At 33.2% G+C, this 15,640-nt stretch overlaps 1 protein-coding gene across 1 annotated transcript; it reads left to right on the top strand.

Annotated features, from left to right (window-relative positions):
• Positions 1–1,436: 1,436 nt before the first annotated feature.
• LOC101219319 (U-box domain-containing protein 26) lies at positions 1,437–3,863 on the top strand. The gene has a single exon (XM_004140655.3). It carries the CDS (start codon positions 2,273–2,275, stop codon positions 3,548–3,550), a length of 1,278 nt encoding a protein of 425 aa, XP_004140703.1. The 5' UTR covers positions 1,437–2,272; the 3' UTR covers positions 3,551–3,863.
• The last annotated feature ends 11,777 nt before the right edge of the window (positions 3,864–15,640 follow it).

The raw sequence follows: 15,640 nt of genomic DNA, 5'->3' as shown, positions 1-15,640 counted from the left end.
GCAGGGTTGACCGGAGACAACTGAGTCACGCTCAAGCGTGGCCTCTGCCGCCTCACGGTCTCTCTCTAACTAAATCCTCACGCCTCCTCCTCCTCCTTCTTATCACTTTCCTCTCTACTTTTTTTTCTTTATATATAAATAAACAAGTTTTAAATAGTTTTTCTTTTTTCTTTTATGCTTGGTTTCATTTGAGCTTTTCACATTTCAACTAACCATTTTCTATAACTTTTGAGAGAGTATTTACGAATACACACCCCCATAAATCAAACACATACTAAGCAAATATATGTCGTTTCTACAGCTTGTTATAGAGGAAAAATTGAAGACGCATGTAATATTGGTTCAAGCAATAGAAATGTATAAGATTAGTAAAAAGTGAGAATGAGAGGTATGTTGTAGTTAAGTTAGAGAGTTAAGATATGAAGACTAAATATAAATATAGAATTAAGAAGAGATGTTGAGTAAGAAAGTATAGTGTGATGTTGTGATGAGTACTTTTGCGTAAATTGAATGGTATTTGATGTTTCATGTTGGATGCTTTATTTTGGTAAAAAAGTAAGATGTGTTTGATAAGGAAGATGGTTGATTATGTGGGAATTGGGACCAAACATGTTGAAGTAGTAACTAAGCATTGAATATTATTATCCACATCAGAAATAAATGAAAGAGAAAATGAATATGATGATAAATGATAGATAATAATGATAATAATAAGGTTGTGGTTGTTTTGGACACATTAAAAGATGGAAGAAAGGTGGTCTTCAGACAAAGGTAGACCCCACACATTTCTCTATTCAATCTCTTCACTCTTTGACCTTTGACTCTCCTACTTTCACTTCTAATAATAACAACACAATTCCCTTCACCTAATCAAATCATGTTTTCCCCTACCCTCTATATTTCCAATCACTCCCTCCATTTTTCCTTTTTTTTTCTTCTTTCTCCATCTATAATCCCTTCATTTCCTACAATTTTTCTAAATATCAAAATGTTCCAAGAAACTATTCCTTTTAATTTTAACCACCATCTATTTCCATTTTACTTACTAAAATTTTCATTAACATTCATAATGTTTGACTCGTATAAAACCACATCAATTCCTCACCATAAAATGACTAAGGTATCTTTTAACACCTTTGAAAATATTGTAACTTTGAATTCCTTACTTCATATGATGTAATATTCTAAAAGAAGATCATCCATTTATTAGAAAATTCATTGGTCAAAGATAACCTTTTATCTTGAGTGTACACGAAGATAGAATAAAAAAGCTAATTCTACTTTTAAAGATAACCTACACGAGTTAAAAGATAAGTTCTAGAATGGTTAATGTTTGAAAATGAAATAAACTTGAAATGGAGCAAAAAGAAAAAGAAAGATTCATACAAACAAATGGAGAGATACATAGATAAATGAAGAGATAGTTGTTGAAATTGTTTTAAGAATGGAAGGAACAAGAGAATAGGACATGGATTCAAATAACCACACAAGGAAAGGGAGAGTAAATCTATAAAAATAAATAAGAAAAACTAAAAGGGTAGATGAGCAAATGCCAAAAGGAGGGAGTAAAGAAATTGTTAATAATGAATAATGAATAGATTTTTGAAGGGGGGACTACAACAGTATACCAAATAAGAGAAGAACAAAATAATGAAAGGAGAAGAAGAAGAAGTTGGGTCACACATTAAGGTTTTATTGATGTAAACACAAGTAAGATTTTTTTTTTTTTTTTCTTGAAAAGAGTGGATCTACCTACTTTTCACTTTTGACCAAATTACTAAAGCACAGGAAGAAATTATTCAAAGAAATCATGGAAGAACAAAAACAAAACAACTACATAGTGATAGTCTGATTGAATAATATTTGAGTTAAAGTTAAATAGAGTGGAAGTAACCAAGGAAAGGTAATAGAGTTCCAAATGTGAGTAGGAGATAAACCATGGTTAGGTCAAAGAAATTGTTGCACCACACGTGTGGGGGAGAAGTCAGATAAGGGGCAGAAGAACAGAGTTACAGAAGGGCAGTGTTTGTTTTTCTCTTTTTAACTTTCTCTCTCTCTCTCTCTCTCTGTTTTTTGGCTGTTGGGTATGTCTCTCTGTTCCATTCAATTTTAGAGAGAAGAAGAAACAGAGTCAAGAAAATAAAAAAGGTAACACTGAATTTTGCCAGAGTTCTCAGATTTGTTAGTATTAGTATTAGTAGTTCGTCCCCGTCCCCCACTTGTTTGACAACAAATTAAGCGTTTATAGAGAGAGAGATAGAGATTGAAAAACATGCCTGGGACTGGGAGTGTTGCTGTTCAACCTTTGGATTTGAGCCTACACATTCCATACCATTTCAGATGCCCCATTTCTCTTGAGCTCATGCGCGATCCTGTTACCGTCAGCACCGGTCAGACTTACGACCGTTCAAGTATTGAGTCATGGGTTGCCACCGGAAACACTACCTGTCCGGTTACTCGGGCTCCACTCACCGACTTCACCCTCATCCCTAACCATACTCTGCGTCGGCTAATCCAGGAGTGGTGTGTTGCCAATCGGTCTTATGGTGTTGAGCGGATTCCCACTCCCAAGCAGCCGGCGGAACCTTCTTTGGTTAGGTCTTTGCTTGCTCAAGCTTCGTCGAGATCGAGTGGTTCCAGTTTGAGAATCTCGGCTTTGCGTCGGTTGAAAGGACTCGCTCGTGACTCGGATAAGAATCGGTCTCTGATTTCATCGCTTAATGCTCGTGAAATTCTTCTGGATGTCGTGTTTTCCAATTTGGATTCGGGTTCGGATTCGTTTTCACCTGATTTGAGCCGTGAATCGCTTGCGCTTCTTGTGATGTTACCGCTCACGGAATCTGAGTGTGTTCTTGTTGCGTCTGATCCTCAACGGATTGGTTACCTTTCACATCTTCTCTTTGATTCTTCCATTGAAGACCGAATCAATGCGGCCGCGTTGATTGAGACTGTAATTGCCGGAACTCGAGCGTCGGAGCTTCGAACCCAAATTTGTGGAATCGATGAATTGTTTGAAGGCGTGGTTGAAATTCTTAGAGATCCAACAGCGTATCCACGAGCACTCAAGGTCGGAGTTAAGGCTTTATTTGCTCTCTGTTTGGTGAAACAAACCAGGCATAAGGCAGTTTCCGCCGGCGCCGCTGAGATTATCATCGACCGATTTCCCGATTTGGAGAAGTACGATGCCGAGCGAGCCCTAGCTACGATTGAACTCATTTGCAGAATTCCGACCGGTTGCGATGCGTTTGCAGCTCACGCCCTCACCGTTCCCCTTTTGGTGAAAGTCATTTTGAAGATCTCGGACAGAGCGACGGAGTCTGCTGTCGGAGCGTTGGTGTCGCTGTGTTCGGCGTCGGAGGAGAATCGGCGGGAGGCGGTGGCGGCGGGGATATTGACACAGTTGTTGTTGTTGGTGCAAAGTGATTGTACGGAGAGAGTTAAACGGAAATCGCAGGTGTTGCTGAAGCTTCTTCGAGATTCATGGCCACAAGAGTCCGTTGGAAATTCGGACGATTATGCTTGCAGTGAAATTGTGGTACCATTTTGTTAAGTATGGAGTTATTCAGATTTTGGATTCTCAAATCTCCATGGATTGTTGGGTAAGTTTAAAGATTGATCAATGGAAACAAAGAACAAAAACTACAGAGACAGAGACAAGAAATGGAAGAGATGAAGTTGATAGTAGTTATCTGTATGTAAGTTTTGTACGTAATTTTTATTTTTATTTTTGCTCAATATCTTTCAACAAAAAAGAAAAAAAATATATATTTTAGTCTCTTGTTAAGTTTTTATTTGTACGATTTTTGACATTTGTTACATCATTTCATCTTAATGATATTTTGACATCATTAATTTTCTCATTTTACAACTTTCTTTCTTTACAAATCAGAAACCCACTCGTAAATTGTTTTTGCCAAGGTTAGTCTTGAATTTTCTTATTTGAAAGATAAGATCAAACCAATTAAGTATCAAAAACATTTAAAATTTATCTAAAATTATTATATATCACCACAAAAGGAGAGCCCATAGAAAACCCAGGTTGCAAAATGAGCATGTTGGCCCAAGTTACTCCTACTAGAGGGGATTGGCCATGAAAATTAAAATAAAATAACTACGAGTATCATAAAATATGATTGTTTTCTTGGTATAAAAATGAAAGATTAGAATTATGTTATAGGAATTCAGAAGAATCAATCATTTGAAAGATGAGAAGTGTATTAAAATGAAGAAGTGTTTTATTGTGTTTTATTCCTAAATCATAAAACAAAAGAAGATGTGCCTCTACACACCTACCTCCCACTCTCATGTATTTGTTGAAAAGGAAAGAATTTGAGTCAAATATGGGTGAATCTTACATCATACATTCAATAACAACCCACCCCCTGGCAGCTATAAATTTATTTATAAACTAAACACAATGAACAACTAAATGGAGCATGCTTTCCTTTATGCATCTTAAATGAACTAAAGTATTCCCATCTTCAAAACTAAAAAGAAAAAATTGTACACCTTGAACTTCATTACTCTTATGTTGTTTTACTTTTCTTTTTTCTTTTTTCTTTTTAATTCTTGACAATTTATAAGACTTATCCACTGTTAGTTAAGTGCATTCATAAATTTGACGTTGAATTCTTCAAAGTAGCTAATGAAATTAGTTTTACAACAAACTTAACTATGCTTTATTGCTTTGGTCATACGTAATGATTATAGTTTCTTGACTAATTTGGTCAAGGAAAACAATTGGTCACATCTTTGAATTTAATTATTATATATGTTGTTAAGAAAGTATGAGCGTTTATTCTAATATTGTGAAAGAGGGCAAAGGGCAATTTTGAGTGTAGTTTGGGGGTCCATTGTATAATAATTATTATAGTTTATGGGTCCTTTGGAGTTGTGTTGCTTTCACAACTACACTTTAGTTTTGCATCTTATTAGTAAGTTTGCGTTGAGAAAGGGAAAGGGGTAATGGGATTCAAAGATAATAAGCAAAAAGTATCATATTTTTGGATATGATAATTAAGAAATGTTATGATTTGCATTTGGATTTTTGGGATTTGTGGAGGAGACTTTTGGCTCAACATGTTAACAACATCAACATCTACTATTATAAGCACATAATTAACATTATATTCCTTTCCTTTGTTTTCCTAAGTATATTCCCTCCAATGTGATTGACCAACATTTTTCAAACATCCACTCAATAATTCTAATGCTTTTGGTTTTGTTTCACTTCTGCCCAAATTCTCTCTTTCAATTATTTTCAAACTAGTTTTATTTCAAATTTATGTTTATTTTAGCCTTATAATCAAATCCCTATAAAATAGGTTTAAATCTTATAAATTAGGTTTTTAACTCTTTTTAACTTTCAACTTTCTACCAAATAAATCTCTAAAATTTTATATAGCTCCCTCGCTTATTGTTATTGGTAAAAAACGGTAGACACGAATTTGAAAGTTTAAATTAAAGTTCTATTAAAATAAATTTTAAATTTAATATCCAACAAATTCATTAACTTTTTAAATTTGTTTAATGTGCTTAAAACTTATTAAATAAAAAATTGAAAGTTAAAGAATCTATTGATAGAGATACTTTCTAAATTTAAAAACGGTTAACTAAACTTGCAATTTGATATTTTTTATTTATTTATTTACAGAATAACAGATAAATATATAATTTTAGATAATTGTTTTGCATATTCGTATTGAAAATTGGTGTAATTGTAATGAAATTCAATTGATAGATCAAACATAATTAATTGCAAGTGCAAATGTAATCGGATTGCCTTTGACTACATTTACCTAAAACTATGAATTTTGTCAAATTTACCATTATAATTATGGTTTGGGTTAATCCAAAACAATAACGACAATGGTAACAATAAGTATGTCAAAATTCATAGTATTTTTCTAGATGTTTAACAAATATGGTAACGATGACTCAAATCCAAACTGCTACGATGATGGTAATCACATGACGATGTAATTTTAGAACGCAAACGAATTAATTACTTCTACTCGTCAATTGGATTGCGACATTTTGTTTATGAATTTTGTCATGTGAATGTATCAATACGTATGCAGTATACAAATAAACATCACCTAATGTAATAACATGAGATAGACCGAGTAAAGAAAGCCTTGGTTCATTCTTACCACATTTTATTATTTATTAACAGGGGAATCATCCAATCTTCAAAAGTAATTCTATCACAAATCTAAAATACAGATTTTAAAGATGATAATACAATACAAAATACAAGATAATACCTAATTCAACAATGGCAAAAATCAAGTATGATGATTGATCTTTTTTCTATTTTAAATACTTTCTCAAGTTTATCAAATTTCTCAACAATAATTTGGCTAGTTTTTTTTAAAAAAAGTTAAAATAAAAAGACATTTGAGTCGTAGTCGAGGTGGGTTTTGGCAATCTCAATACTCTTCAACAATAATCCTCAACCATCTAAAATAAAACTCACTTTTACGATACGAAGAAAATAGAAAGAAAACAAAATTAACAGAGAAAAAAATAAATGACTTATTCGTAAGCTTAACTTTCTAAAACCCAAATGATCATGAAAACAAACGTTCATTAGAAAACACACATTCTCAAATATAAACTAAATCAACCCAACTCATGTCTTCTTTCTATTTCTAGCCAATTATTATGGGATGCACAGTTCAAACGAGCATATTTCATTTATATTATATCTTTTAACACTCTTTCGTACACACTGACTTAAAATATGAAGAAAATTTAATTAGGGACTCGGACGCTCATTACCATTTGATTTTGTGATGAAATCGCATGTTGGAATAATTGGTTTTTCCTCGTGAGTGGTTGCTTCACTTCGTGACAATAACCAAATTAAAGAAAATGCATGATTATTCAAATGGCCATGGATATGTTTTTAAATTGAGTGATCTTTTCAATTTGAGAAATAATTTTTGTTTCAATAATCTTTTGTCTTCTCTGAAATGTATTTTCTCAATTTTCAAAGTTGTTAAAGTTCGATACATGCATAAAGTTTCGTTCGTTGATATTTTAGTGCTACTTCCAAAAGAAAGATGATATATTTTATTCCGTGAGATAATTACTCTCGAAACTCTGACACTAGGGTGAGTAAATGTAAATTCGTTAGCCTAAGATTTGTAATATATGCATTATACGTGTTTTTCTACTTAGATATTGTTTTGCTATTAAGAACATCTCATCCTATCAAATATCAAATAAAGTGAAAAACCAACATTTATCAAATATCAAATAAAGTGAAAAACCAACTATAATCGTAAGAGTTCGAAAACAAAATCTACTCGTAGGTCCTATTAAATCATCTAACTAACATATTTAACTAATTAACTTGGTGTATAAACTTAAAAAGATGAACAGCTCTCCTTCTAACCAAAGTAGAAGTATTAAAGAAAGTGATGAGAAACTCAGAATTATTGAAAAGAAGAAGGTAGGCAAGTTTTATGGAAGAAAACAATAAGAAAATAATAATGCAATTGAGATGATTCAAAGGAAGAAATAAAGAAATATGATTAGAAAGGAAAGCAAATGTGATTGTGAAGAAAGGTTTGACTAAAAAGAGCCAGAGAAGATGAGCCCCACATGTGTGAGAAAGGCCTGCAGATAAGTTATAGGTGATACAATGGATGTGGGGGATTGTTCCAAAGTTGTAAGTGGGAATACTTGTGTGGCTTCAAAAAAATACATATATATATATGTGGAAAGATTTAATGGTCACATGTTGGGTGGAAAGAATAGAAGGAAAGAACCATTGGGAATCACATGGCCTTTGGTTCCTTATATATTCTTCCATCTGGTTTCTTGATGGCTATTGCTCCTCACATGACCTCAAGTAAATGAAATATAAATAAACAAACAATTTTTAACTTTAATTAATTTGTTCCTATTCTTTTGTATGGTCTCAATTAGGAATTTGAAGTTTTGCAAATGGAACCACATCATTTGGGTCCCATGAATTGATGTGTTGTTTTTTCCTTAACCTCGGTGAAATTGGACATTATATCTCCTCCAAAAGTTATATAGAAGTAAAATCAGTTTTACAGTGGATTTCTTCTGGCTGAATAAATATATTAAAATGAAAAAAAATTGAATACACACAAAATTTAATGGAAGAAAAGTCCAACGTAAGAAAAGTTCATTTGATTCCTCACTTCAAGAAGAGACACAACATTAAATACATGTAGGAAGGAGGTCAGGGCTCTGTCGTCACACGAACAAACTTATTGCAAGCCCTATTATATAGAATTTGTTTTTCATAATATTTACCACAAGCGAAAAAGAAGAATATTCAAGAAACATTCGAATAAATCCGATAAATTCACAACCCTCTACAATGGTGCATTGTATTCGTTGAGTTTGGGAGTCCACAATCAAACACAATGAATTCAACATATCTCCTTTGCCAGCTGTGGTTTGGTTTATGGTAGAATCCATTTGAGTTCAATTTTGATGGGTGATTTTGACATCTTGCTAACAAATTGCATTATATTGAATATGAGTTCTTGGAGTTAGCAAGCCCTAATGCATGGGATGCTAACATTTTAACCAACGGATAAACATATCTTTGATGTCATTCTTACCTGCAATTAATGTAGGATTCCGATGTGATTTGACAACTAAAAGTGAAGGTCTCATTCTCTTTAAAACTTTCAAGTGATGATTTTTTCTTTTTTACAAAATAGTTTTGCTAGCTTTGAGAGAACGTTATCATAAAGTTTCCACTTTACCAATTCCTAATAAGGAAAAACAAAGTAATTTTGATTGGATTCAATTGATGAATAGATGATAATGGGCTACAAATGTAATTTTCTTTGAATTGTTATTTAAGCATTTAGTGAAGGCAATTTGATTACGGTTTGAGATTGTTTAATTTGCATTTTTAATTGAATAGATAAACTTCATATTACACAACTATCATCTATATTTAATTAAATTTAAGGCTTTAAGTTAGAGCGACCGAATCTACATTGCACAAACATTTCGAAATATCTCAATTGTTTCACTCTCCTTTTCTACTTCCTCCAACTCTAATGTTCGAGTGACACTAAGCGCTCATCATTCGATCGTTCGATCGTTCGATCATCACTAAGTACACAATTTTTAGCTATATATTGTACTTCATTAGTCACTCATTTTACACTTTAGTCCTCCTTCATCTATTTGTTCATTTCATGCTCATAAACGCTACTTGTTTGTATTCTGATTTTGTCTATTCACTACAACAAAATTGAATTTTAATGTCGGTTTAAAATCGATATTAAAGAGATATGATGTCGGTTGGCAACCGACATCTATGACAGAGAAATGGACAGACTCGATTTTGACTTTTTGATTTTGTATAATATACAAGTAAAAGAGAAATATTATAGTTTCTAAAAAAACATTGTTGGCATAACCCAAGACAATTAATGTTGGTTTTAAAACTATTTGGTGTCATAAAAATGGACAACAATGCAACAATTAATTAAAATAAATTTGTAAAAGCGAGCACAGAAAAACAATCTACAATGTCAGTTTTAAACTGACATTGTTGGAAATCTATGATGTCGGTTTTAAACTACAATGTCGTCTCGTACTATTGATATATGTGATGAAGGTCCTGTGGAGAGATCGAGTACTACCAATGTGATGAAGGTCCTACGGAGAGATCGCTATGCGAAAAGACTTGTAAGAGTAAATTCTGATTCATGAAAGGGGTGTGCGGTGGAAGATTGCTTCACGAAGGGGTTACGTGGTAAACAGTTGGGCAATTTGAGCTACCTCACCAAGAAGCAGTGATGTGACCCTTGTGTCAAAGAGTCAGTGATTGATATGACATCGCCGCCCAATCAAGACTCAGGATAAAGAATGGGCAAAGACATGGCATTTTGAGATTAGGCCACTTCTTGTTGTCGGCAGGGACAATTAATCATTTCGACATGGAAAATTCATCAAAGAGACCTATAAATGGAAGAATATCGGTCAGAGTGAAGTTATTTTTCACCCAAAGCTTATTTAAGAAGGAACTGGGGAAAAATATCTTAGATCCTCAAAGACGCAAAACGAGCTTAATTCTAGTAAGGATTTCAAGAAGTGTAAGGAAACTTTTAGCCAGGAAGCTAGGCTAAGGAACTAGTTGACTGTTACTGTGAGTGGTTCTTCTTATAGAATGTTTTTCAAAATGAAAATAATTTCTAAAATGTTTTTGAAATCGTAATTATATTTCTACTGATTCCATGAACTATATAATTTCTCTTATGCTTCCAATTCTTAAAACATATATGTCTTATAAATGAATTGGATTTACTTTGAACTGAAATGATATATTTTGGAGAATGCATGAGATCTGATAAAGTTTGAAATGAGAGATGATCTTTTATACCTAGCTTATGCGACGTGAATACCTCATACCTGTTGGGTGATCTAATATGAGATGCTTTATCCTTGTTGTGTGATCTGAGATAAGATGTTCTATTCTTGTTGTGTGATTTGGAATATAATGTCCTATTAATATTGTTTGATCTTGAATAGGGTGTCTCATACATGTTGTGTGCTCTAGTATGAGATGTCATTTGCTTGTTGTGTGATCTGACATTGGAAGACGCATTACGCGTAGTGGAATTGATAGAACTTGCCAAATGTGTTGAGATTACTCTACATAGCTGCAACTTGGTAAAAGAGCGTGGTAAACGCTTGGACCGAGGATAGGGTAGAAAGATGTAATTAAACATACGTAATGTGATCCTATGAGATGATTATGTCATATGCAAAATGCATGCAATGCGATAAGATTTATGATGAAATAATTGAAAAGAAATGATCTCCATGAGTTATGATGAAAGATCTTAAAAAGGGGATAAATTCAAAATAATTAATGAAAATGATAGATGAAACTGAGGTATTGTGAATCACCTAACGCATGAGATTTGGGCGAGAGAAGTACATGTGATGTCTTGAGTCATGTTTAATGTTTTCATGATGAATGTCGTAAAAGTATTAAATGTACTAGTTTCTAAAGTATCAATGAACGTTTCATTATTTATTCCTCTACACCCAGCAATACATTTTCCTTGTGTTTGTCTTTAAATTTTTCTTTTTGACGCATTACTTGACGGAGAATCTCACGTAGGACGTCTAGGCGGCTGCATCTTTGTTCCATTGCATAGAGTGAATAGGATTGGGGTGTTGGTACAACACAAGAGTGAGCGTTCTGGCATTTCAGTTGAGGCATCAGGGCTGCTCAGGTCGCGCTCGTATGCCACAACACTAGATTCAGAATGTGTTGTGAGGCAGAGCATGATAAGATCAAAGGACTGTCGTTAGAAAAAAAAGTTCACCTCACTCAAAATTAAGATCAAATCTCGTATGGTCATCCTAGTGAAATATTGGTTTCTTCAAGCAATGATGTTATAAAGAGAAACCAATTACTCCACAATTCAATTTGTGCATAAACTTCTTTATATATAATATATATCCTCGATCACATGTCTTTACATGAACAATGTAGTTAATATCCCTATAACATTTATATTTCATGTAATAATTACAAAGTTGGTCATATCTACAGTGCTACCATGATAAGACAACCAACCTTCTTCCATTTACTGCAGATCACATTTTAGGTTATAACTTGAACATGACGCACTTGTAAGTGGACCACATATTGTTCAAGTGAGACATCATATAACCTTGGATCTTAGTTTATTGGATTAGATTAATGATATTTAGATGTCAAATAAAATACCTCTAATTTTAAGGTCTAGGATGCATTCAGATGCAAGAAGGAAAGGTGATAGCCTACATGTCCAGACAACTGAAATCACATGAACACAACTACCAAACGCACCACTTGAAACTAGTGGCGTTGAATATTTGACGGCACTATCTATTTAGAACAAAGTGTAATATTTTCACTAATCATAAGAGCCCGAAGTACATTTGATCAAAAGGACAATTTGAGACAGAGACGTTGGATGACACTTATTAAAGATTATGATTGCACATCATATTGCCTATCATCCTGAAAAGGTTAATGTTGTAGCAGACGCGTTGAGTAGAAAAAGCTCAAGTGTAGAGAATAAAGAGGGGAAGGTAGTCTTAAACTTAGGAACAAATGAAAATTTGATAACTCATTTTCAAGTAAAGCCCACATTAGAAGAAGAGATTGTCAAATTGTAACCAGGAGATCCCTTGTTGAGAAAGTTGACAGAAGAAGTAAGGTGTGAAAAATACACAAATTGCACATTCAAAAGTGATGGCACGTTGCTAAAAGAACGAAGAACATTTTGGAAGAAGCACATAGTTTAGCTTATGTGATATGCACCCTGGCAGTACCAAAATGTATAAAATCATGAAAGTTCATTATTGGTGGCCAAGTATGCCACGAGAAATAGCTAAGTTTGTGGCTAAGTGTCTGATTTGCCAACGAGCCAAACTACAACACCAAAAGGTGGGTGGGTTATTATGCCCTTTGCCAAGCCCTAGATGAAAATGAGAACATATTACTGTGGACCTCTTATTTGGATTGCCCAAAAACGCCAAGTGGTGGGACTCCGGTGTCTATAATCTTCAATCGAGATTCGTGCTTTACTTCAAACTTTGGCCAAAGTTGCAAGAAGCCTTAGGAAATAGGTTGCATTTTAGCACTGGGTTCCATCCACAAACAAATAGTCAATTTGAAAGAACTATTCAGACATTGGAAGATATGCTGAGAGCCTATCTTCTACAATTTAAGGAAAGTTGGGATGAATGCCTGTCTTTGATTGAATTTGACTACAACAGTTACCATTCTATTATCATAATGGTCCCTTTTGAGGCATTATATGGTAGGTGTTGTAGAACACAAGTTTGTCGGAAAAAATTAGGAGAGAGAAAGCAATATGGCCCAAAATTAGTCTAGGCAACGAATGAGAGCACCAAGGTGATTAGAGAAAATCTGAAAAATTACTCGAGACAGACAAAAGAGTTATGCAGACAATCGTTGTAGAGCTTTGAAATTTTAAGTTGGAGATCAAGTTTTTCTTAAACTATCACCATGGAAGGGTGTAATAAGATTTGAAAGGAAGAAAAAACAAAGCTCGAGATTTATAAGACCTTATGAGATTCTAACACCCATGGGACCGGTGGCTTATAAGTTAAAGTTACCTATGGAGCTATCTAGAATTCATAATGTCTTTCACGTTTTAATGTTACGAAAGTATGCTCCAAATTCCTTGCATATACTCCAAAAGCAACCCTTAGAGGTGAAAACAACTTGACTTATGAAGAAAGACTCTTGTGTGTGTTAGACAGAAAGGAACAAGTATTGAAAACCAAGGTGATTCCTATGAGCAAAATTTTGCAGAGCAACCATGGCGTTGAAGAAGCCACTTGGGAAAGTGAAGAATTAATGAAAGCTAAGTACCCACAACTCTTCGCATAAGCTTATTCAATTTTAAGGACAAAATTCCAATAAGGAGGTAGTAGTTGTGAGGCACTGATAGCGATCTGCCTTGCACGATAAGAATGCTTGCAACAAAGAACTAAGTATGCATTAAAGACTGTTACACATCCAAGTTGTTATGCGCTTTGAGCTTCCTTTATTAGGAAGTAGTGATGTGATCCTTGTGTAAGCAAGTCAGCGATTGATTTGACCTTGTCGCCAATCCAAATTCAAAAGGAGGAAGTGGTAGGGACAAATGACATTCTATCATTGGACCAATTCTCATCGTCGATAGAAGTAATCATTTCGGCATGTGAAACTTCACCAATAAATGGAGGAAAATTCAATCATTTTGAAGTTGCTTTTAACCTAAGCTCATTTAAGAAAAATTGAGAGAAATTCCAAGATTGCATCTGACAAGAATTGCAAGAAAGTGCAAGGGAGCTCATGGCTAAGAAGTTAACCGAGTGTCATTGTGATTGTGAGTGATTCTTACTAATCGCTTTCCAAAATAAAAAGTGTTTCCAAAATAAGTTTAAATCCTTACAATTTTTCTATTGATATTATGAACTATGTAATTTCTCTCATGCTTTCCAATTTATAAAATGCACATGATTTTTAAATGAATTGAACTTGTATGAAAATGAATGATGTGATGAAATAATGTGTATTTAAGAAATGCACGAGGTTTGATAGAAGTTAAAATGATGAAATGTGATGATCTTTTGTACCCTATACGATGGGATGTCTTATCTTTATTGTGTGATATATATGGTATAAGATTTTTTATTCTTGTTGTATGTTCTAGAATAGAATGGCATATTCATGTTGTGTGACCTAGTATTGGAACATACGTTATGCACATTGGAATTGATGAAACTTGCTAAATGTGTTGAGTTTACTCCACATAGTCGCAACTTGACAAAAGAGTATGGTAAACTCTTGATCGAGCTGAGAAAAGAGGTACAAAGATGTGATCAAACATCCATATTAGTTATGGAAGATGCTTTATGATATATGCGAGATGCATACCATGGGATATGAATTACGATGAAAGAATTGAAAAGAGATGATTTCCATGTGAAATTATAATTTGTGAAAGTTGTTGATAAAACTAAGATGGTTTAATTTAAACACAATACTTTATTGACTAAGCCATATATTATTTAAGACATGATTTGGTGAAATGATTATAGCACGAGAAAACAACTTTGATTTATCAAAGATATTGATAAAAGATCACACTCACTAGACATTTTTGTCTAACCTTTCAAATATTTTTCTTAATCCCCCTAGGTAGCAAAAAACATCCAGTGTTGAACTTGCAATCTTGAACGCCTATTGTGCCATCCGTGAGACGCATCTTTTGGTAGTGGCCACTATCAGATCACATAGCATGTAGAAGCTAGACGAGTAGAGTCTAAATGTTATTTTGAGTTGTACATATAGTTCTTTTTAAAGAAACATTGTATTAAGTACCGAGTGCACTCTGTGATTCGAATTATCAATGAATCTTCTTATTTCATCGAGTTCACATTCCATGTTTAAGCTTATCGATTACATTTAATTATGCTTACTAGGCGTCTTGCGCGTTCGTAACGCCCCAAAAATTAAATCAATATTATAATTATCTTAATTTTATTTACGTTAGCTAGAACTATTGGGCGCTAATTTGAAATATTTGATTTAAAATGGATGGTTTTGTGAAATTAGAATTAGTTAAATATTTGTTGGTTGAATATTTAATTAATTAATATAATTGAATTTTTTGTGCCATTTAGATTGAATTTAATAATTTGGGTGTTTAACTAATTAAATTGAAGGATGAAAATTTTGGATAGAGATTTGACAATTATATGTATATATGGTTATATAGATAATTAATTATGGAAAAGAGTAAAGATAATATATTTGTGGAAACGACCATTGATTATATTATATATGATATAATTTATATTATATAAGATACAATATGATTTAAATTTAAATTTAATTTAATTAGTATATATTTAATTAATAGAATAACTCCTGTGAAGGGAGTCTCCCATCTCTCTTAAAAAATGGTTAAGATACATAACCTCTCCAAAAGAGGACTTTTAAACCACTTTTAATATAGTGAGGATTAATTATTATGGAAGATAATTAATTATTTGGGGAAAGATAAATAGTGATTGTGAGAGAAATTGATATGATGGGGTAAATAAAGAAAAA

This window comes from Cucumis sativus, chromosome 3 (assembly GCF_000004075.3).
Source record: "Cucumis sativus cultivar 9930 chromosome 3, Cucumber_9930_V3, whole genome shotgun sequence".
Classification (NCBI taxonomy): domain Eukaryota; kingdom Viridiplantae; phylum Streptophyta; class Magnoliopsida; order Cucurbitales; family Cucurbitaceae; genus Cucumis; species Cucumis sativus.
This window is presented reverse-complemented; position numbering and strand designations above follow the sequence as displayed.